At 45.7% G+C, this 24,969-nt stretch overlaps 1 protein-coding gene across 1 annotated transcript in view; it reads left to right on the forward strand.

Moving 5' to 3' along the window:
* The window catches only part of IQCA1 (IQ motif containing with AAA domain 1), a 140,142-nt gene extending 126,380 nt beyond the window's left edge, over positions 1-13,762 (forward strand). The window contains 4 exon segments of the mRNA XM_056856864.1: positions 139-225; positions 2,069-2,246; positions 10,582-10,820; positions 13,592-13,762. Of these exon segments, the coding sequence (XP_056712842.1) occupies positions 139-225; positions 2,069-2,246; positions 10,582-10,820; positions 13,592-13,762 (675 nt within the window).
* The last annotated feature ends 11,207 nt before the right edge of the window (positions 13,763-24,969 follow it).

Here is a 24,969-nt window from a genome sequence, read left to right on the forward strand (position 1 = left end):
GAAGTGATGGAATGATGCACGTACCATCACAGGCCCACCCAAAGTCTCCACCCCAAAACCTCCTGCTGCCTGGCAACCATACAACAGGCATCTAATAACTATGCTCAGTGCAAACTGATTTCCATTTTTACCTCCTAGGTGGCCAGACAACTACAGCCTTCAGTCATCTGGATTGGAGACACAGAGAAGACATTCTACAAGAGGGTGCCAAAGACTGAAAAAGAAGTATGCCTCATGTTTAATCTGACATATATACAGCCATATCAATTTAAAAGGCAACTGGGAAGACAGAGGCCTGTTTCACAGATAACCCTTTTCGAAATGCAACCAATAGGGATTTTGTGGGAAACTCTAAAACCAGATTCTGAAGTATGAATTTAAGTTTTTTAAAGTTGCACATAAACTGATGGAGGTCTGATTATAAGACGTGATTATCAGTCAGAATGATAGTGAATGTGTCCAATTCCAAATTTTACATCTTGTCTTCTGGGGTTAATATTTTAATTACATTCATCATCAGTTTCCAGAGTAAAATATCAGAGGATATTTCTTTTAAAAAATTTTTTTAAATATTTCTTGAAACAGGTGAATTTTGGGCTGGCCCCAGATACAGTATCTGCAGAAATGAACACTGTCCTTCTCATAGATGTTGAACCTAGCTCTGAGGTGACTGATGCCCTCTGCTGGCTGACATTGGCATAAACAATATGCCACACTTGATGCCAATACATAGGTCAAACAAATGCTTCATGTTTCATTTGCAAAGTGTGTGTGGACTTCCAGCCACAGGAATGGGTGCAAGGACAGGCTTGCCCTTAGATATGTTGTTATCTCTTATCTTCTACCGAAAACAAAGGGTTAAACTCAAAATGCTAGCGAATTCTGCATTTAAGTAAAGACTGCATTCCCCCCCCAACCCCAGAAGATTCCTAAGGCACAATCCAGCTCAAATTAAGCATTATTATGTCCTGTTGATTCAGTGGGATAATTAAGCATAGATCACATCTCTGCCACTGAAACCAATGATGCCAAAAATGCCTTGGGAAGGGGGATTCTGTTCTTCGCTATTCAAAAATGCAGAATTTCTCTGTTTCTAAGGAGACCTAGGTTGCGTCTAGATGGACGGCATTTTCAGGGTGGTCCTTTTGTCGATGGGATTGAACAAGAAGCCCTCTCCTCTGGTCAGGAGTAGGAGTTGCTGCATGTACTGGTCACTGGGAACTAGTGATGACTGGGTACCAGTCAATTGGGAATAAATCCTCTTTCCCTCTACCCCTGGAAGTTGCTTTTCAGCTTCACAAATTGTCATTTAAAAATATGCCCATTCATTGAATAAATGGGCATCTGGTGCTTTAATTATTAAAAAAAAATCAGCAGCTGCTGTTGCATTGCACTTGGTTGCTGGCCAAATGATCAAAGGTTGAATAGGAACAGCTCCAAGGCTGTAGGCTACTACAGTGGGATGGAGGGTGCATGATTCTGTGGTCCATTGGTCTACTGTGCGCCATGCTCTTGACGCTACATGAACTTTCTGTGAATAGAATCTTCACTGCATGGCTGAAGCTAAGCTGTGGCAGCCATTTTATGGCCAGCTCAGCTTCCTGTGGCAGCCCTTTTGTGGCTACCCCAACTACGCTATGTCAGAACTACAAATGTGCCCACAGGCTCAAAAAGGTTGGGGACCCTAGCCTAGTTTATCTCTGAAGCTTACATGAGCATGGCTAGGAAGGGAGGAAGAGATGCAGCTCAGAGCTGCCAGAACCACAAGTTTGCACAGAGAACGTTTGTTTTTGTTTTTGTTTATTTTGGGGAGAATTTAAACCCCTCATTTAAAAAAACAACAACACTTTTTGGATTTTTCTACAAACTCGGGGGTCTCCCAAGTCTGCAGAAAAGCCTGTTGTGGGGAAACGTCTCCCCTATCTGCAGATATAAGTATCCACAGGCGGGTGGGGGGGATGTAAGAATTAGATATATAGATGTATGCAGAACACAGAAGAAAGGTTTCACAACACTTACCTGACCCTGTTTCCAATAACATTTCTCTCTTTTTTATTTGATCTCGAAGATGGAACCTAAACGTCTGAAAAAGCAACTTGCCAAAATTCTGAAAACTCTGAAAAATGAGGACAGAATCCTGATAGTAGGGACCACTAAACGACCTTTCGATGCAGACCTCAGACCCCTCTGCAGAGTTTACAAGAAAGTCATTCTGGTTCCAAGGCCAGACTATGCCTCAAGATTTGGCAAGTATACGAAAATAAGTGATGTCTGGTTCTTATGGAAAGCTCTTTTTACACAAACAAGTTTGTGAAAAGTCAAAGATGCTAAAACTGGCCATCAGAACATGATGCATTCTGAAAAGAGCATACTGCACATATTTTCTCAGCTTATTCATGTGTTTTTACTGTCTACAACAGAAATATATGTACCAACCTTTTCAGTATGGTGACCCACGTCCAAATTTAGTTGGTTCAATAAAAAGGTAAAGGTCCCCTGTGCAAGCACCAGGTCATTCCTGACCCATGGGGAGACGTCACATCCCGACGTTTTCTAGGCAGACTTCGTTTGCGGGGTGTTTTGCCAGTGCCTTCCCCAGTCATCTTCCCTTTACCCCCAGCAAGCTGGGTACTCATTTGGCCAACCTCGGAAGGATGGAAGGCTGAGTCAACCTTGAGCCAGCTACCTGAAACCGACTTCCGTCGGGATCGAACTCAGGTCGTGAGCAGAGTTTTGACTGCAGTACTGCAGCTTAACACTCTGTGCCACGGGGCTCCTTGGTACAATAAACCATTTAAAAATACACACATACACACACACAAATAAATGAAATTGCAAAACCCAGGACTGCTTTCGGAAGCTTAGTGATCCGTTTTGAGTCAGGACCCAAAAGCTGGGAAACATGTATGTAGCACATTTCGCAGAAGTGATTTTATTTCAAACTGGAGTAGTGAATGGTAAGCTGCAACAAAATCTATTTTATTTGTTGCTTGTTATGGGTTTATTGTTGCTTATTATAGGGGAGGGGCTGTGGCTCAGTGGCAGAGCCTCTGCTCTGCATGCGGAAGGTCCCAGGTTCAATCCCCAGCATCTCCAGTTAAAGGAACTAGGCAAGTAAGTGATGTGAAAGACCTCTGCCTGAGACCCTGGAGAGCTACTACCGGTCTGAGTAGACAATACTGACTTCGATGGACCAAGGCTTTGATTCAGTAGAAGGCAGCTTCATATGTGGGTTACGGTATAGTAAGAATTTCCCAGCTGTGGCTGAGATCCCAAAGCAAAAATGGCAGCTCTTCTAGCCTCTGTTTCCCATTGTGGATCCTCCTTCTTGAGGCTTAGGGGATGTTTCAAAATGATGTGCCATGAGACACCCAATGGGGAAATTGATGAACTCTCCCCCTCCCCTTCTACGGGTTGCCAGGTCCCCCCTGGCCACTGGTGGAGGGTGGGGAGTAGGGTTGCCAGCTCAAAGTTGGGCAATTCCCGGAGATTTGGAGGTGGAGCCTGCAAAAGACAAGGACCTCAGCGGGCTACAGCACCGAAGACTCCACCCTCCAGAGCATCCATTTTCTCCCCGGGGGACTGATCTCTGTAGTCTGGAGATGAGCTGTAATTCTGGGAGCTGCCCAGGCCCCACCTGGAGGCTGGCATCTCTACCATTGTCTGACTCCCATCCTTTGGCCTTATTGTGTGACATTTCCTTTAAGGTTAGTATACTTTACAGAGTAAAAAAAAGATGATGGAGCTAGACCTTGTAAACCTTGAAGCAAATTGCAGTATGCAAAGACCTGCAGGCTTAGAGGCAAACTACATGTCACGGATGGGCACCGGACAACCCGTGGCCGCCAATGCCATTTTAGATGAGAATTTTGCAGTTTATGGGGAAACCAATCCATTCTCGCTCAGAGGGAGAAGGGCATCTTCATTATGGGTGTTTCCTTTTCCTCTTATCTCGGGAGGCAGGAACCAAATATTTAAATTTTTCTGACCTCTGAGGGTAAACGCCCCCTTGTGATCAGTTCTATTTCCTGCCTTGAACGGGAGAGCAGCCTTCTAGCAGCTCTCTGCTACAGAAATAATAGAGAAACCTTAACCTTACTTATTAGACCTAAAAATATTCTTATTTTAACAAACCTAAACTTAACCTAACTAATCTACTACTCAATTCTATTTACTGTCTTAATTTTCTGCCTATTCTCCTCAGAAGGGTCTTTTCCCGCCAAAAAAATAAAAAAAATAAAATGGCGGATCGGCATCAGGACAGCTATATAGCGCCTGCCAGTTTAGACCCTAGCCTGCTAGTGGCCTTACCACTACAATTAGATGAACCCTCGGACAGTCACTCTGGTGACCTGAGGACCAAAACTCAAAAGGGAAAGGCGAAAGCGGCAAGAACGGCGCAGGCAAGTACAAACGGCTTGGCTCGACCGCTAACAAGCGCGCCAAATGCCTGCTGCAAAACGCACACTGCTCTGCCGCGCCTAAAAGACGCGACTGCCAGATCGCAACAGAAAGCGGCCGGGAGAAAACAGCGGCGGTAGCCGCTCCTCCCACACAGCATGAACGGGGGAAAATGAAGGAGGCTGGCGGCTCGCCTTTTTGCCTCGCCCGCCGTGCTCCGTCCTTAGGCGGCTCGCCTATTGTTATTCAAGGACGGGAAGCAGCGGGAAGCAGCCAGGAGAACACAGCGGCTATAGCCACTTCTCCCACACTGCACAAACGGGGAAAATGAAGGAGGCTGGCGGCTCGCCTTTTTGCCTCGCAATACTCCGTCCTCAGGCGGCTCGCCTATTATTATTCAAGGACGGGAAGCCTCAACGGAGACATCGACTGCCGGTAAGGTGACTTTGCCCCCCCCCCTCATAGATGCAGCCTGTTTTACTCCTGTAAGAGCAGAGCTCTCCGCCCTGATTAAAAACGCCTTCTCAGATGGCTTAAGGGCAGTACAACCTCCTTATCCTGCCCCATCCATACAGGGATCGTAGGGATCACACCCTCCAGCACCACAAACAGTAATCTGATTGCTAAAAGGGCAGAATATCAGCCAAAGAAGGGGAACGGCTGTGGCTCAGTGGCAGAGCGTCGGCTTGGCATGCAGAGGGCCAATTCTGGTAGTAGGTGATGTGGAAGACCTCTGCCTGAGATCCTGGTGAGCCGATCACCAGTCCAAGTAGTACCAAGAGAGTACGTGCTGGCCAGCCTAAGCAGCGCTGAAAGCTAATTCACGGTCCCAAAATTGCCAATTGGTACCCAGACTGTCTATAGTATTTAACGCAGAAGATTTCCTTCTGCATTGGCATAAAAACCTAGCTACTCTTGATCTCTCAGAGGACTCAGAGTGGGAGAAAAGACTCCAGATAGGTTTGTGCCAGCGCTTGATTATTTCTAACTCTGTTGAAAGCAGAGCGGGAGAAACCAATGGCACCCATACAATGCTCCACAGCCTCTAGGAAGCCTTTATATTTGGTTTATCGGTGCTTCTAAAATTCTAAAAGTGCCTTCAGTAGAATCACCTGACACTGCCTTCACTCCTTCAACCTTGTTACATGGCCTTGCCATGATTAGGGACCCTACAGATAGGAAGGCAGAGTTAGCAGGCAAAAATGCTCAGAGGCCTTGGCACTCACTATCAAGCGCTTCTATCACATCTGCCCTAGTATACAGAGCGGCAATAATTTGGACTAGGAAGTTATATCAACTTTTTCCACAGGAAGAAAGAAACGCCTTTACAGGAGTACCCATGTTTTTTGAGAGTGGTATTCTTTCTAACTGATTCGAACTTCGATACCATGCCATATGCAGCTAGGACACTAGCCGCAGCATCAGATGCCAGAAGGGCATCCATGTTTTTTTTTTGAGAGTGGTATCCTTCCAGCTGATTCTACCTTAGATACCATGTCATCCATGTTTTCGAGAGTGGTATTCTTTCTAGCTGATTCCTCCTTAGATAACATGTGATATGCAGCTAGAACACTAGCCACAGCCTCAGCTGCCAGAAAGGCTCTCTGGGTACACCCCTGGCAAGCGGAGTATATAGATCAAAATTGGTTATTATGGGCTTCCTGTATCAGGGAAAGACCTTGCTTGGAGACAATTTGGTCCCCATATCAGTGGAGACCAAAGACAAGTTTCTACGCAAGGAATCCAAGGGATCACTCCCTCTATGTCCTTTCGTGCATACCACATACTTCTAAGATACAGACCTGATCAACCTAGAAACCACCGGAACCAGAATCGCAGCTCCTTTAGTAAAGGAGGACGATTCAATAAATCTCCAAAATCCTCCACCTTCCAGGGCAATAAAGGGGATAAACCCGACCGCCCAACCAAACAGTGACGCCAGCCACCAGTCAGTGGAAGGCAGGCTCAGCCTATTACACCGTCAGTGGTCACCTCCCAACCAGGCCTCTGGGTCACAAACATTATCTCACAAGGCTATCAGATAGAGTTTTTCTTACACTCCTTCACATCGACTAGTAATATCTCCAACATTCCCCCCCCCAAAAAAAAAAAAAAAAAAATCCATAGAACTTCAGAGGCCTCTTAGACATCAAGGCGATGGAGCCAGTCTCACCATTAGAGCATACATTGGGAGTCTATTCAGTATTCTTTACTGTTCCCAACAAAGGCGGAGGATGGAAAGCCATCCTAGACCTCAAGTTTCTGAACAGATTATCCCATTAAAGCGCTTCAGGATGGAGACACTAAAGTCAGTCACACAGGTCCTCAGGGAAAAGCATTTTCTTACATTCTAATACACCCGGCACATTGTTGTTTCCTTCGGTTCCCGTACAAGGGACACCTCTTCCAATTCAGGGCCTTACGATTCGGGTTATCCTCGCCCCTCCTCGAGTATTCACCAAAGTTCTGGACACACCAGTCACATCTCTGCGCAAGGAGGGCGTGAGAATGCACCCTTCTCAGACGACATTCTGATTTGCGCAAGCTCAAACTAGCAGAGCATAGATCATTCAGATAAAGTTCTGAAGAGGTTAACAGAACACGGGTCATAATCAACTTCAGAAAGACCCACTTAGTTCCATCCCAACGATTGAGAGAGATGGGGGATGGACATAGACACACTGACAAACTCCTTATACCTTCCAGTGGACAAAAATCCACAACATTTCATCTCTAGCAAAGAAAGCGATTAATTCCCGGTCGCCTTCTCTAATGTCCCTGACAAAACTGAAGGGTCACATGTCTGCATGCATTCCCGCAGTTCAAGGGGCACGCTTACGAGCAAGACCTCTTCAATGGTTCTTAAGGCCGTACCAAAGAGACATACCAAGGAAGAAGTGACAGAAATCTCATCCTGACCGAGGAAGTCAGATCAAGACTAGTATGATGGTTTCAGTCTCAGAATTTGACGAAAGGAAGTTGGTATCTCCGTCCAACACCAATTCAAATCTTCACGGACGCGTGTCTATCAGGTTGGGAAGCCACACTCAAGGGACAATGGCTCAAGCAACATGGACCATCAAGAACAGAATCTTCACATCAGTGCCCTAGAAATCAGGACGATACTCAGAAGCGACTACATTTTTCCTTGGGCCGAGTCCAACCTCTCATCAAAATCAGCGGAACATATTCAGGGCACAGTCAACATACAAGCAGACTGGCTCAGCAGACAGGACATCAGCGAGGCAGAATGGTCTCTACATCCAGAGGTCTTTCAACTTATTACTCAGAGATTCGGCACGCCAAGGTACTATTCCATGTACCGTCAACAGGGGGCGGAACAAATGGACCTCTTAATGTCACCAGGGCCACACGACCTACTGTACGGGTTTCCCCCCTCCCTCCAAGGGTATTGAGAAAGGTACGACTTCAAAAAGCATCAGTCAGATTCATAGCTCCATATTGGCTGCGACGTCCATGGTTCCCATCTATAATTCAGATGTCCATACAGAACCATTGGAGACTTCCAGACAGACAAGATCTCCCTCTACAAGACCCAATATGCCATCCCAATCCAGGGTAATACAAACTGACCGCATGGGCACTGAAAGGAGATGACTTATAGCCCTAGGTTATAGCCCGGTGGCCGTCACTACCATATTGACAACAAGGAAGCCATCAGGAGGGACAGAGCTTAGGGCTAGCTACCTGCACTCTACAAAGGCAACTGGCATCTATAGCTACCATAGTACCCAAGGTATCTGGATACCGCTTAACCAAACACCATCACATAAAAGCCTTTTTAAGGGGCGTCAGTTATTTAGCTCCTCCTGTTAGACACAGGTTCACAACTAGAGCCTGCACACAGCTTTGACAGCACTCACACAACTACCATTCGAACCAATCACTGAGATAGGACAAAATGTAGCTGCAAGTTTCATAGGGAGCAGGACATAGTACTTACATCTTCTGCACTAACCCCAAGAATCCTAAGGAGAAGGCCTGGCACTAGCTAGACCTAAGAAGGGCACTACCTGTTTACATTTATCTTACTAAAATTATTAGGAACTCTGACTCCTTATTCGTTCATATCTCACCACCTGACAAGGGCAAGCATATGTCCAAGGCATCCATTAGTAGGACCATCACCTTATACATAACACAGGCTTATAGAATAAGTAACCTACCTGCTCCTGCGGGCGTTACTGCCCACTTGGGAAGAAGTGCGGCTACTTCAGCAGCCTTCGACTGCCGTGCTTTATGGAAGAGATATGTAAGGCCGCAACTTGGTCCTCGGTGTCCACATTTGTGAGACACTACAAATTAGATCTATACTTGTCAGCAGATGCCGCCTTAGGCAGACGAGTACTGCAAAGTATACTTCAGGACGTCTAACCCTCCCAAGGGCGGGGGACAGCTCTTGTATGTCCCATAATGAAGATGCCCTTCTCCCTCTGAGCGAGAAAGAGCCTTGGCTACTTACCGTGAAGGCTTCTTCTGCTCAGAGGGACGAAGGGCATCTTGCCCGCCCAGACGTCAGTAAAATATATAAATAAAACAAATAAAATAAAATTACAGGTAATCATGGTTACATCTAACTTCCAGTTGACATTCAATTCAAGTTAAACGCTGTTTGTTGGTTCATGACTTATAGTTATCCTAAAGGTTCATCGTTAATGTTTATTAGGAACTTATTTCTTGTATAGAATTATAACTAACATGTTTCTTCAGTCTATCTTAAATATATAAGGCTCGGAAAGTCTTTAACTGATCACAAGGGGGCGTTTACCCTCAGAGGTCAGAAAAATTTAAATATTTGGTTCCTGCCTCCCGAGATAAGAGGAAAAGGAAACACCCATAATGAAGATGCCCTTCGTCCCTCTGAGCAGAAGAAGCCTTCACGGTAAGTAGCCAAGGCTCTGTTCATCAGATTAGTGTGTACCACTCATGTGGAGGAGCAGGAATCAAACCCAGTTCTCCAAATCAGAGTCCACCGCTGGTTCTGCAACTATAATGTAACTGCCCTATGCATTTTTATCCCTCCCTGTTCCTAAGAAGCTCGAGGTGGCTTATGCTGCTCTCCCTCAATTTTATTCTTATGTTGGCATGAGAGGTTACCTAGTGACCTTCCAGGTTGAGTGGGGATTTGAACCTGGGGTCGTCTTCTCCATCCTAATCCCAATACCCTAACTGCTCCACTTATTTTTTTTAAATAAATTTTATTGGTTTTTAAACTATAAAATCTTCATAATTTTAACAACAATTTAAAAATATAATCAAAATCACAATCATACCAGTTGTTGTCTTGATTACAAATAAACTTAAAGAGTATAAGTTGACTTCCCCATCACCTCTGTCTACCTCTTAATTAAGTGTTACAATCCATCGTTAATATATTCTGATCCTAATATTAATCTCATTCTAAGGTTTCATTTCATATAGAATTTTAAATTTTGGATCAGAGTAAAGAGTAACTTTTTATCCCAAATCTTATTCTTTTTCACAATAATATACCCAAGCCTCCCATTTTCCCATAAATTGCTCATTATTTCTTTAATTTGATATAGCATATTAATTTCGCCATCTCCACCAGCTCTAACATTTTAATTATCCAATCCCTGTTTTCTGGAACATCCGTCCCTTTCCATTTGGCTACATGGATCAATCTTGCAGCCATTGTAGCGTACTCCAGTCTTTTAGCCATGATCTAATAATTCCTTTTGCATCTGAAGTGGGTCCAGATATGAAAACAAGATCTTTTTATTTTCTCCCATCTTCTCAAGCAAATTGCATAAACAAAAATAGATTTCTCTGGCTTTCATCTCCCTCATGGCTTACCCTAACTGCTCCACTTATAATACTGAAAAAATAAAATGAATAATATCGTTGTACCTTCCATCTTTCCGCGGTCGGTAAAATGAGTACCCAGTTTGCAGGGGGTAAAGTGTAGACAACTGGGGAAGGCAATGGCAAACCACCCCATAAACATAGTCTGCCTAGTAAACGTTGGGATGTGACATCACCCCATGGGTCATTAATGACCCAGTCCTTGCACAGGGGACTGCCTTTACCTTTTTTTTTTTTTCTTTTTACAAATTTTGCAAAAGCAGGTTTCTGCATGTCTAGTCTATTAATATTTGTGTGGCTTTGTTCTTTTTTTTCCTTGATGGCAACAAATAGTTTTATGGAAACACATCATTCTCCAAAACGGAGGGCTTCTCACAAAACAACTGAACATCAGCTGCCTGGCACAGGTGTCTGACGGTTACACTCAGGGGCACATAGTGAATGCAGTTCGGGCAGTCCTAACTGAACGACGCCTGATTCAACTGATCAAGAAACCATTGGCCGCTGCTGAGTTCCTGAGTCCGCTGGCCAGTCAGGAGCCGGTGTACAAAGAGGAAGAAGAAACGTTTAAGGTAAAGCTGTCCTGCTAAGACAAGCAGCTTCCATTTTTTCCCTTCATTAAATCATTAGATTGAGTTTATACACTCGCTCCTTTTCCACAGTACATTCAGAAAAAAGTTTGCCCTGGGCCCTGTTCTCACATTTGGAAAATATGATGATTGAACACAGCACGGATCTGTGTCTTCACACTCACCTCTTCCCCGCCTCTTATCTTGGCCTCACCCCCATGCATTGGCCGAAAGTTCATATATGATGCATATGCAATAGAGGCTCAGTGGTAGAGCATCTACTTGGCATTCAGAAGGTTCCAGGTTCAATCCCTGGTTTCTCCAGTTAAAGGGACTAGGCAAGTAAGGTAATGTGAAAGACCCCTGCCTGAGATCCTGGAGAGCCACTGCCAGACTGAGTAGACAATACTGACTTCGATGGACCAGGGATCTGATTCAGTAAAAGTCAGCTTCATGTGTTGGTCCAAAAATGGTTTGTTGATGAACTAGCTATAAAATTTAACAGATTGGCCAATGTGTTTCAAATATCTGAATTCTTCCTCAGAGGAAACTCATTTTCAGCAGTTCCAAAAACATGTTTTAATAGGGACAAGAAAAGACCTCTCTCCCAAGGTCAGCAGGCTTGCCACTCTCTTGTCTTCATCACTACTAGAATGTCAGGTTACAGCCGGCATGGAGCCCTTCACAGAACATATCAGGTTATTACATCGGGCAAAAATAAAGAAGCAGCTCACATTAGATAACAAGGTGTCGATGAGAAGAGCCTCTCATCTGGTCTAGGCCTAGAGTTTGCATTGTTCAAAAGTGTTTTTTCCCATCAACCCAGATGTCTGGATATTGGAACCAACCAAAGAGCTGCTGTGCTTGTTTTCTCCCTATCCATCTCCTGATATAAGTGGTCCCCTGAGCCAAAGAATGCACTACTCTTATGACATCTGTTTTCTTAAGAGTTTCCTTGCACCAGTGTTGACTTCACTAGTATTAATATGATTGACAACATGGCAGAAGCTGCTTTTTTAGAACTTCTCTGTCGAGGGACCCCGCTTCTGGGCCTCCTGGGGTCACCTCAGACCCAGACTGGCAGCCTGGATGGCCTTTGGCAAATTACCTCTTTCCGCCTGATCAGGGCTGGTTTTGATATTACTCCTCCTGGAAAGAGCTAACGCTCATGGTGACACGTTGGAGGGAGTCACGTTCGTCTCCTCCTGGGGCAGCAAACATTGGAGCGCCAAGGCTTCATGTGCACTGAGAGTAGCATGTGCCTAGGGGAAGAGACGCTGAAGCATTACACATTACTGCTTGCAGTGTGTGTGGAGAGGAGTTCTTTCATGGGCAACCTACAGACCAGCCCTTAGGGGCCAGCCTGAAAAAAAGGGAGTGGTTGTGATCCAGACTACAAGGTACTACGCAGGTTAAGCAAGATACAGTTTGTGAAGCACTTTGTACTTTATAAATGAAAGTAAATCTTGGCTAGTACCTGTGGTGGAAAGTGCTGTCAATTCACAGCCGATTTATGGCAACCTCTATAGCGTGTTCAAGGCAAGAGACGTTCAGAGGTGGTTTGCCATTAAAGAAGAAGAGTTGGTTTTTATACCCCAAATTTCTCTACCTTTTTAAGGAGACTCAAAGCAGCTTACAATTGCCTTCCCTTCCTCTCCCCACAACAGACACCTTGTGAGGTAGGGGGGCTGAGAGAGTTCAGAGAGAACTGTGACTAGCCCAAGGTCACCCAGCAGGCTCCATGTGGAGGAGTGGGGAATCGAACCCTGTTCTCCAGATTAGAGTCCACCACTCCTAACCACTACACCACACTGGCTCTCATTGCCTGCCTCCACGTGGACTGAGAGAGTTCAGAGTGAACTGAGACTGGACCAAGGTCACTCAGCAGGCTTCATGTGGAGGAGTGGAGAATCGAACCCGGTTCTCCAGTTTAGAGTCTGCCACTGAGAAGTTCAGGCAATCCATGTGTAGTTCCCCACTTGAATATAAGGCATAGAAACTCAGCAATTTCAATGTTGGCCCAGCCCCACTTTCCATCGCTCCAATGTTCCTGTCTGTTCTCCCTCTATCATCTACTCAGGCTTATGAGGCTGAAAGCAGCTTCTGTTTGACCTTTCCTTCCATCCCAGGCCCCTCTCAGCACTTAGACCCCCAACTTCACGTTCATTTCATTCATATCCCGTATCTAGAGCGGCCTCTCGTTTCATCCACACAACCATCCTGCAAGGTACACTAGGCCAAAAAGAGGCCCTGTGGCTGAGCAGAGATGCGAACCTACGTCTTCTAAACCTCTGTCACATTTCACATCTGTATTTCTCGAGCAACATCAGGCGCCCCACTTGAGAAATTTCCGCAGCAAAACAGTTAACCATTTCCCCCCACTGGAATCAAGATGACCCAACTCAATTGCGCATCTTGCTGCGTTGCCACATTTCAAAATATCAAATGTTCACCTAGAGTTATATATCTTGGGAAACAGGGCTGATCACAGAAATTGTAAAGCTATCAAAACTATACCCATTGAAGTTCCACAGCTCTGTATTCATGTTAATGAGCCACTTCAAGCAGATGATTGCTACTGTTCTTGTGATAACAGCATTCTCAGGAGGCCAAAGAGTGTGATGAGCTTTTCCATGAGCCCCCCCCCTCCCCACACACACACACACACCATTAGCATTCTGGTAAGAAGAAAGGTCTGTTGCGGAAGGGGAACGAAAATGTTACTTACCTACCTTAAAGCCCCTTTAAAAATATTTCTCTGTGTGATTCTGTAGGCCTGGTATTCCAAGACTCCTCTGGGGAAAGCACGAATCAAGTCACTGACGGAGACTGAAGAAACTGGGAAAGGAAAGGGGAAAGGGAAAGATAAAGGAAAGGACAAAAAGAAAGAAGCAAAGAAAGGCAAGAAGAAGAAGTGAAGAAAAAAATCCGGTGGAAGGCTTTGAAAAGTACATCATAGTTAATCAGCTGCCGTAGAGCAAGACTTTTTTGAAATGCCAACTCCCCAAACAGCCTCAGTCTCAGAAGTCTTCTGTGAAAAACACTGGACAGGATACATCAGTGTGACATTGAATCCCGCCCAGGTAACAAACTAATGACCACTGAATTTCTCTAGTATCACTTAGGCCACTTCTTTAAAAGCTAATTTTGTCTCAGATGAGGAATTTGAGTTCTTAAGAAGATACGATTAATCATACAACTTTAGATAGCATTATTATTAATTTTTTGTTTTATTAGTAGACGTATTACATTTAGGTATTTTCCCTATTCTTGTAACTGCCTGTTTGGACCCTTGGCTTTTTTAAAATATATATATATATATATATATATATATATCTATCTCGTTTGGGCATGACTCTTCCCCACATGAAGGTGCAGTGTACGCATAAGAAGGAACCCCCCCGTGTTTCTCCACTGCCCGCACATATGCAGGCAGAATTCTAGGGTAGTGTAGGGAATGGTGGGCCTCCCATATTCAGAGCTCAGGTAACTTGCAACACGGAAAGAAAGTAGGCTAGTTCAGGGAAAGCGAGATGCACCCAGGCATCCCGGTCCTTGGATGGCCCCGTGATGCTGAGACAGAGGCAAAATAGGGCTCTGTTGGACCCTATGGGTACCCCTCTGTGTACAGACCCGGCACTCTAGTGTGTGGAAGGATTATGCCCTGTACGATGATGCCTTTTCATGGCCTGAGTGGCTAGTGATTATAAATTTTCAATAAAACGGTTAGATCTGAAAAGATTGTGTCTTGTTTTAATCTGACCGAAAGCACTGAAGCCAAGCACCTACTTTGCTGCAAGAATTCAGAAATTGTTTTTTTTTTAAAAAAATATATATATATATGTGGTGAGTCTCGGATTGCCTGGTTATAACCTCTGAAAAACTGATAAGTTGAAGGCAGCAGGCAAAGAGGAAGACCCAACATGAGATGGATTGACTCTATCAAGAAAGCCATGACCTTCGGTTTGGAAGACCTGCCCAGGCTGCTAATGATAGGACCTTTTGGAGGACATTGATTCATAGGATCGCCATGAGTCGGAAGCAACTTGACGGCACTTAACACACACACACACACACACATGCACACACAACCTCTGAGGCCAAATCCCAGATGTCCTGGACTGGCTGCAGTTATTGACATATCCCAACTGCTGGTCTTGGATTGGGATGCAGATTCCAAGCTCCATCAGCAGATGTATCCATTCTGGGCATGACTGGTGGTAGCAAGAGGCTGCACCTGGCTCACCCGACAGAGCTAGACAAAGTTATTCCTGGCTGTGGCCACCGGAACAAATCAAGTTGCGAAGCAGGATCAAGCTGTGCTTCCAGCCAGATCGCACAGTCGGTTCAAGGTGAGGATTCCTAACCATCCAGGAATGCCATTCAAATGGAAGATGTGACAAGGGGACCAGCTTATCTAGGGATTCACCCACGACAACCCAGCAGCAACTTCTGCAATCACAGAAGAGACTGGGAAAGTAAAATTACAGGTCACAGCAGGAATATCTGCAGACAGGGTGGTTGACAGTGAACAAATGTTCAGCTGTGGAAGCAACGTGATGGCTCACATTATGTTGAATTCTGTGGCTCTTTCCTCTGGTCGCTTTTTATTTAAACCCAAAGCAGCCAGGGCAGATTGTGTTGAGATGGAGGGCGGGTGTGGAAGAAGCGGTCGCACCTTTTCCCTTCCCCGTTGTGTTTAAACCCAGAATTGCCTTCCTTGTCCTTTTTAACCTGAGAGGGAGCTTTGGAGCCCTGCCTTGTAGTGTGGGTTTGAGCAGGAAAATGACTAGCTGTTTTCTCTTCTACTCAGATGTTGACTCACCAGGGTTGCTGTGGCTTGGGGCAAAAAAGTACTAATCACAGAATTCCATGAAGCGTGACGTTTGAGCCTAGGCATTGTCTGGATTTGCCCCTCAGATAGAGGCTCAGGTGAACAGCAGAATTCTGGGCCTCCTTTAGACTTTACTTTGAAGTTCTGCATGATTCTTCCAAGTAACGGCTTCATAAAAGTGCTAAGCAGTGAAAAGGGTAAAATGAAATGGAGATGTACAGAGAATACCCCCAGAATGACTCCCCTTCAAAATAAAGACAACAAATGTCCGGCCTTCTTTATCATGGCGATGGACAGAATTTTCCATCAAGGCTTTCAAATAGCACAATCCTGTGACGCTGACCCCATTTTATGAAGCAAATTTTAAGCAGGGCAGCGAATCTCCTTTGCTGTTTAAATTTAAACTACATTGCATTGTTCTTTTTCTCTTTTTTAAAAAATCAATGATTCAAAAGCCTGTTCCTCTTGCAAACTTGTTACAGGATGAATTCCTATTGAAGAGTGTTTCAAAAGGGGGCACGTGCTATTTCTTTTACTGATTACCGCTAAAGAAATTCCCCTGCAATTACTCAAGTGCATTTGGCAGAGGGGAGCGTTCCCTCTGATGCTGCCTCTACCAGGCTAGTCCAAGGTGACTAGAAAAGGAAGATTCCGTGTTCCCATTGGTAGCGGAGACAGGCCTTCCAAATGTTACTTGAATTATTTATGTTCCCTATTATGATTAAATTACTGGGTATTCATTGAAAGAACAATCATAATGTACGTAATTATTACAGTGATAATGTGAATGTCAGACTTTCACTGCAATTATTCTGAGCTTCATCATAAGATAATTTACCAATAAATTAATTGGCTTAATTACTTTCTTCACATCCAGGGGAACTAGACGGTGTTGGGAACTTGATTGTCTGGATTGCTGTGAATGGATTTATCACTGTGATTTTTCCTCAAGTGTTGTCCGATGCAAGCGAGGAGAGAGAACGGGGATTTGGCAGAAAAGCATGCCGACGGGCTGAAATCTCTCTTCATCATTTGGAATGGGGCACACCACTGACTCATGGAGAAAGGAGCAGAGACAGAGAAGGTTTGGGACGTGTTTGAATTGGGAGCTAGACAGTTGAGTTGAGGATAGTTGGGATTCAGAGTGTTGCTTGGGAGTATCTGATGCAGGATTTGCTACTGTTTCCGGAGACCTGCTTCCTTCAGATAGCCTATGTTTGTATATTTGTAGATAATTCAGATATTACAAAGACATTGTACATCTCTAGCATACTAACAAAACATATGACTATGTGGATTTAGCTGTCTTTTAACTAAAATATAGAATATTAACATGTGAGGAGGGCACCTTCTCCCTCCCTATGTTGTGTTAGTTTTCTGTGTGCAGGGAATTGTTGACACAGGAAAGCATTTTACCCTGCCGTCTCCCACCTCCATTTAATGTGATGTGGTCCCACACAGGCTATATTTGTTTGTATAAAGAACCATTGAGTCACAGGTCATTTATGCATAGTCGCTGTAACCTCCTTTATTCTCCTTTTCAGCCAGGATCTAACTTTTCAGTATGCACGATATCCCATTCCTTGGTAGCTCGATGCTGTTCCAACGTAAAACCAACCCAGGTCCTCCCATTCCTCTGTTAATCCGACTTTTCCCTCTCCCCTGAGCTCAGCCTGGCTCAAATTTCCGTGCAGATGGCAAGCAGGGGAAAACAGAAGATTGGCTTCTCACAGCCAATCACAAAGCAGTGTGTAAAGAGGCAGGGATTCAAGTGCTTCCTGCTACCTTGGAGCTCTTTCTGAGCAGAAGAAAGGTTTTTTAAAAACGAGGCTCAGATTTTCTCCCCCCCCTCCCCTTCTTTCAGATTGCTCCTTTTTTTGTTTTTTGTTCATAAAATGCTTTTTTATGCGGCAGTTGGGTTTGGGTGTGGAGGAAATCTTCTCTCACAGTGAGCACTGTGAAGTAAGCCAATTACAGAGCAGCATTTAAAGAAGCGGGACTTGATTTGAGCTTGGGAGACGGCCGGTGCATAGATTCCCAACAGAAAAGTGTGAGTATAGCCAGCAACGAACCTCAGGTAAAACTCCCATGCATAAATGACCACAGTTGACTTATAGCGACCCCATAGGGTTTTCAAGGCAAGAGACTTAGAGGTGGTTTGCCATCGCCTTCCTCTGCATAGTGACCCTGGAATTCCTTGGTGGTCTCCCATCCAAATAGAAGAGGAAGAGGAAGAAGAGTTGGTTTTTATATGCTGACTTTCTCTACCACTGAAGGAAGAATCAAACCAGCTTACAATCACCTTCCCTTCCCCTCCCCACAACAGACACCCTTTGAGGTAGGTGGGGCTGACAGAGTGTGACTAGCCCAAGGTCACCCAGCTGGCTTCATGTGGAGGAGGGGGAAACAAATCCAGTTCACCAGATTAGCTTCCTCCACTGATGTGGAGGAGTGGGGAATCAAACCTGGTTCTCCAGATCAGAGTCCACCACTCCAAACCGCCGCTCTTAACCACTACACCACTCTCCAAACCATTGCTCTTAACCACTACACCAATACTTACCAGGCCAACCCTGCTTAGCTTCCAAGATCTTATGAGATTAGGCTAGTCTGGGCCATCCAGGTCAGGTCCACACAGGCTATATGACACTATTATTCCGCATAGCTCGATCAGCTATTACAAGATTCGGAGTCTGGTCATTGGTAATGGAACGTTCTGTGACTGAAAAATAACTTTCCACATTAGCTAAGTTTAAGGTATTCAATGTTTAGTCAGAGAGTGATAGTCACAGTCTCTGACTTTCACCTTGAATCTTTGTGGCAGTTATGCTTGTAATGCAGCTAAACTGAGAACCAGTGTGAAGTTTAGATGGCTTTTGAATGGGGATCCAATAACACATTGCATCCCTGAGTCCCATGGTTGTCATGCACCAAGAATGAATGAATAATGAACAATGCTATTTGACCTTTGCATTCCCTTGCCAAACATAGCTGCACAAATCAGTGTTGCCCATAAACAAAACCCGTGCCAGATCGTATTTGCCGAGCAGCATTAACATGAGCCCACTATCAGTATTTGTGTGATTCAAAGAAACACTATTTTAGGTGGAAGATAGCTGAACACCTCAGAAATGGTTCAGCGTCACAGTTTCCTACTGATGCCCTGGACTACACCAAACTTTAAATTATAGTCTTTGAGCTCAAATCCTTTTAACAATGTTTGTGATAGCGGCGGCCAGCGTTGCTTTTGATCCTGCCGCTCTCGCATCAAGCATTGTTAGGATGATTTGGAGATTTAGAAAAGGGCATTTATGGAAAGGATATTGGAGCCTGCTCCTTTTGGGGGGTATATGTTTTGCAGATGGCCGTGATCAGCCCAGTCTGGTCTATAAGTTCCTACCATTGGTCTAGTATCAAATTGCATGCGCAGAAGGAGCTTTGCATGTGTGAAACAGAAGTTCCACAGGTACAACCATGCGATGGATGGTACTGTGCTCAGATAGAGATGGAGCGCCTCAGTTAAAAGCCCGGGTAAAGAAAAATATTTGGGCCTGGTCCCTAATATATGCAGCAGCCAAGCCTCAAGCAACCAAGACTAAACGGAGGCTATCGTATTTTGGTCACACTATGAGAAGACAGGAGTCACTGGAAAAGACAGTCATGCTAGGAAAAGTTGAGGGCAGCAGGAAAAGAGGAAGACTCCATAAAGGAAGCCACAGCCCTCAGTTTGCAAGATCTGAGCAAGGCTGTCAATAGGGCTGTCAAAAAAAAAAATTCGGTACAGTTCGGATTCGGCCGAATTTGGCCCTTGTGGGTTCGGTACGTGCCGAAGTCCGAACTCCCCCACTTTGGATCCGTTCAATTCGGCGGAAATTCAAAGTTCGGAAAAAAAATTCGGCCGAATAAAGCCATTAAAAACACAACCGCGCCTTTCCGCGGCTCTGGGGGCGGCATTTTTGGGCTTAGAGGTCCCAAACTTTCAGCAGAGCTTCAAAGGACGTATATTGAAAGACTCCCCGAGTTTTATAAAGATTGGGTCAGGGGGGGCTGAGATATGGGCCCTGAAAGGGGTCCCCCCCCACCCTTAATGTGTATCTCTCAGCAGAGCTTGCCGCCTACCCACAAAGCTCCCAGCCCCGACAAACAGCTGATGAGAGCAAGGGTGGGGCAGGTGCTAAGAACTTTGCAAAGCAACACAACTGAAAAGCAACACCTTTGCAAACATGCAAAGGGCGGGGCAGGTGTGAAGAATTTTGCAAAACAATACAACTGCAAAGCAACACAAGCACGCAATGCAACACCTTTGCAACAGTGCAAAGCAACACCTGACACCTGGGAGTTTGCAAACCATGGAAAGGGACAGAGGCAGCTAGCTATGCATAATGAGCAGGAGGGGGTGGAATTTCTCCTTTTGCATTGGACTTGGGACCAGGCAGATGCATTCTTTAAGTCACCATTTGAAAACCAGTTTTGAGCAAGCATCAAAATAACCTAACTGATCTTATGAATGAGGAAAAACCTGAATAAAAATGAAGCCCCCTCTCAAACCAGGGAGAGAGAGACTGGAGGGGGAACACACACCCCAGGCAGAACCGGCAAAAGCCCCCTTTGGCTCCCCCCACCCACCCACAGAAACTGCTCCCTCCCCACACACACACACAGACTCTGCTTCCCCCCCCCACACACACAGAAAAGAAAAATTATAGATTAAAGCCCCCAAAGGGGTCTTACTGTGGCTGTCTTCTGTTCCAGCAGGAGGGGCTGGGAGGCTGGGTAATCCAATATGATCCATATGTATGCATCTCTCGAGGGTGATCCATTCATCCCAATAGGGAAAAGGGGAAAGCCCATATCTCGGGGGGCCCTGACCCAATGTTTACAAAACTTGGGTGGTCTCTTAAAAAGCCTTGACTGAAGCTCCGCTGAAAGTCTGGGGTCGGCACACCCAAAAATGTGCCCCCTGCAGCCACGGAAAGAGAAAAGGGGGGAGCCGATATTTCAGCCCCCACTGAACCCATCTTTACAAAACTTGGGTGGTCTCTTAAGAGGGATTCTCTGAAGCTATGATAAAAGTTTGGGGGCTGAACCCCCAAAAAAGCGCCCCCTGCAGCCACGAAAATGGAAAAGGGGGGAGAGGAAAAAGCGGTGGAGCCCATATCTCGGAACCCCCTGACCCAATGTTTACAAAACTTGGGGGGTATCTTAAGAAGCCTTGTCTGATGCTCCGCTGAAAGTTTGGGGTCGGCACACCCAAAAATGCGCCCTCTGCAGCCATGGAAAGAAAAAGGGGGGGAGCCCATATCTCGGGACCCCCTGACCCAATGTTTACAAAACTTGGGTGGTCTCTTAAGAAAACCTGTCTGAATATCCCCTGAGAGTTTGGGGTCTGTACCCCAAAAAATGCGCCCCCTGCAGCCACGGAAAGGAGCGAATGTGCACAAGCACCCCCTCACACACACATGAGGATTTCCCTCTCTCTCTCTCTTTCCCCAGCCGGCCGCACATCAGCTGATTCCTCCAGTACTCAATCCTGACTGATTGGCCAGAAGAAGACCCAGCTTGGCCACCGATTGGCCGGGGGAGGAGAATGCTGCTTACTGAAGGTTATGCTGCTTACTGACGGCCCCGGATTGGCCGAATTTATTCGCGAACTCCCGAACTCGCTGAATTCGGCCCCCCCGGTTGCCCGCCAGTTTTGAGTTCGGTTCCTCCCGAACTAAAAAAAAAAGGGAAATTCGGCTGATTTTCAGTTCGGAACGAACCGAATTGACAGCCCTGGCTGTCAAAGCAGGACATTTTGGAGGACGTTGATTCATAGGGTCGCCACGAGTCGGAAGCGACTTGACGGCACTTAACACAACACACACAAGCCTCAAATGGGAAGTGCGTTCCAAAGGTGAGGTGCCACCACTGAAAAAAAACAAGTCTTGAATGTCACCAACCTCACCTTTGACAGGTTGGACAGTATGGGAGGAGTTACCCTTCAAAAACTGCATCCACACTGGGGCCTTTAAGCACTTTGAATTGTCCCTGAAACAGGCAGTCAGTCAGTGCAATGCTGCTATCCTTCTGTCCCACCTCTGACAGTAGCCTGGCTGTTGTGTTTTGATCCAGCTGGTGCCCAGACATTTTTCTAAGGCAGCTTACAAAGCGCTCATTACAGTAATTAACAATGGGTGTGATCAGAGCCAAATCAAGCTATTTGAGAAAGGGATGTAGCTGGCTTATCAGCAGAAGCTGGTAAAATGAACACCTGAAGCTGCCTTACACTGAATCAGACCCTTGGTCCATCAAAGTCAGTATTGTCTACTCAGGGTCTCAGGCAGGGGTCTTTCACATCACCTACTTGCCTAGTCCCTTTAACTGGAGGTGCTAGGGATTGAACCTGGGTCGTTCTGCGTGCCAAGCAGAGGCTCTACCACTGAGCCACAGCCCCTCCCCTAAAATACTGGCCTATATAATAGTTATATTATCTCAATTAAGTAAATTAAATGTTGCAGTGCAGGGCAACAACGATCTTGAGAAAACGCAGAACCTGGGCTAGACTAAATAAGCACACCAAGATCATAACTGTAGCCCTTATGAGCTGAAAATCATTCCCTTGAAAAGTGTGTGGGGGAGTTCCATGCCTCTCACAGATATGACAAGCAAAAATCATTAGGCATGTGTATTTGGGAAGCCTGCATTTGTTCAATGCTTGCCTGAATCCTTCCACCTGGCCAATGTCTAGCTAAAAAAAAACAAGGCAAAGGAGGAGAATCTGAGGGACATATCTGCCAGCTAAATAAGATCTGGGCTGAGATTCTGTTTCCCTTCCTGTTACAAGTATTTAAACTTGGGCATGTCCAGAGGCAGGGGAGGGAAGGCAGCATGGTATATAGCCAATCTTGTCAGATCTTGGAAGCTAAGCAGGGTCAGTACTTGGATGGGAGACCACCAAGGAAGACTCTGCAGAGGAAGGCAATGGCAAACCACCTTTGCTTTTCACCTGCCTTGGCATCCCCTTGCTGGGGTCGCCATAAGTTGGCTGTGACTTCACTGCATTTGACACACAAACACACACACACATACATGTCCAGAGGCAGCAGAAGAGGAGGAGGAGGTGGAGGAGCAAGTGTGGTGAGGTGGTTAAGAGCGGAGGTTTGGAGCAGTAGACTGATCTGGAGAACTGGATTTGATTCCCCACTACTATAAATGAAGCCAGCTGGGTGACCTTGGGCTAGTCACAGTTCTCTTAGAGCTCTCTCAGCCCCACCTACCTCACAGGGTGTCTGTTGTGGGGAGGGGAGGGGAAGGCAATTGTAAGCCAGTTTGATTCTCCCTTAAGTAGTAGAGAAAGTTGGCATATAAAAACCAACTCTTCTTCCAGAGGCATGAGCCAAAAGGGTGGTAGTGACTGAACTGACCCAATGGAACCCAAGCAGTGCTTGAGCAAGTGGTGGCTACACAGCTTCATGAGATTTTAGAGGCGATCTAGACCCATTTCAATCCAGATTCAGACCTAGATTTGGGACAGAAACAGCTTTGGTCACCCTGACTGATGGTCTTTGCTGGGAGAATGACAGGCGAGTGGTGTCCCTGTGTTGAGTCATTGTGACAGAGTACTGCCAAAAAACAACCATGTGGAAATATAAGATGTGTCTTAGGTTGAATTAAAGCAACATACAAACCTCTAGCTCATGGCACTGAGTGGTGAGTGAATGCTTCCTTTGGCATTCACTTTAACAGACCAGGAGCCTGACTTTAAGGGAAAATCAGATGACAGTGATCAGTTCCCATGGAGAAAATGGACGCTTAAGAGGAGGAGGAGGAGGAGAGTTGGTTTTTATATGTCGACTTTCTCGACCACTTAAGGAAGACTCAAACCAGCTTACAATCACCTTCCCTTCCCCTCCCCACAATAGATACCTTGTGAGGTAGGTTGAGCTGAGAGAGTGTGACTAACCCAAGGTCACCCAGCTGGCTTCATGTGGAGGAGCGGGGAAACAAATCCAGTTCACCAGACTAGCGTCTGCCGCTTATGTGGAAGACTGGGGAATCAAACCCAGTTCTCTAGATCAGAGTCCACTATTCCAAACCACCGCTCTTAACCATGACACCACGCTGGCTCCATGGTGGGCTCCATGCTATTATGCCCTGTTGAGATCCCTCCCCAAGCCCTGCCTTTCCCAGGCTCCACCCCTAATTCTCCAGGAATTTCCCAACCCAGTGTTGGCAACTGTAAATGAAGCAGAGGGACCCCAGGAAAAGGGCTTTCTCACTGGTGGCCCCAGTAATAGATTCCCCTCTCCACAGTTCATCAGATTTGCTCAGTGTCCATACATTGATTAGGTGAATGGTCCCTATCAGCTGGAGATCAGTTGTAATAGCTGGAGATCTCCAGCCAACACCTGGAGGTTGGCAACCCTACTCCACCAATCCTGCCTTACAGTAGCCATCTTTCCCCAGCCTCGGCTGCATCTCTGGTTTGCAAGGAAGATGAGCTTTAAGACATCCCTTATTGTCTGGGATCGGGTGCTGCAGGATACTTCGGGCTGCCAGGAACAATATGGTGCCGCCTGCAGGGCTTCCAACCTCTTTTTTCGAGTTCTGTATGCAGATGTATTCATTCTTCAAGGTCTGTCTTTGATTCACGTAAACTCTCACAGGAGCCCTGCGTTGGTCGGCAGCACCTGGGCCCGTCCTCCTTCCCAACTGTGGCTCTTTGAACGCCGCTCCAGATCCCAGTTTTAGCTCTCTGCCTCAAAGCACACCGAACAGAACGGCGCAGCGTTCCGCGCACGAAGCCCATTGTTTAAATGCCCATTAAGAAAACAGAATATGCCTTTTTCTCCCAAGCAAATACAAAACTTGGTAATACAAAGTGAAGCCGGCTGTTCTATTAACGTCCATCCTGTGCCAGGAAGTTTCTAAAGGGGGGGAAATGTTATAATTGACTTTTCCGCTAGTAGCAAATGTCACTTTTTCCTTAATCTTTCATAAGTCAGTAAGGTGTTTCAAAAGCCTCCAAGGCTACCCGCCACAACAGGACCGACAAATTAGCACATTTTCCCGCTTTTTATTAGATACAATACAGAAAATCCCATATTAGGGTTTCTCGTCTCATTATTGAAAGTACTAGTACTTTGGAACTTCTGGTAGCAAATTATAATGTGCTCAGCTAGGGTCTATTGTAAAATCAGCACTTCAAAAACGGTCACATACTTGTTCCTCTTTAAGCACTGGAAATATTGGAGTCTATTTTAAAAAGCCTTATGGAGTCCGTCTAGCCTTGCAAATCATCGCTGTGCTATGCGGCTCTCTCTCTTTTATTTTCCG

This window comes from Euleptes europaea, chromosome 10 (genome assembly GCF_029931775.1).
Source record: "Euleptes europaea isolate rEulEur1 chromosome 10, rEulEur1.hap1, whole genome shotgun sequence".
NCBI classification, from domain to species: domain Eukaryota; kingdom Metazoa; phylum Chordata; class Lepidosauria; order Squamata; family Sphaerodactylidae; genus Euleptes; species Euleptes europaea.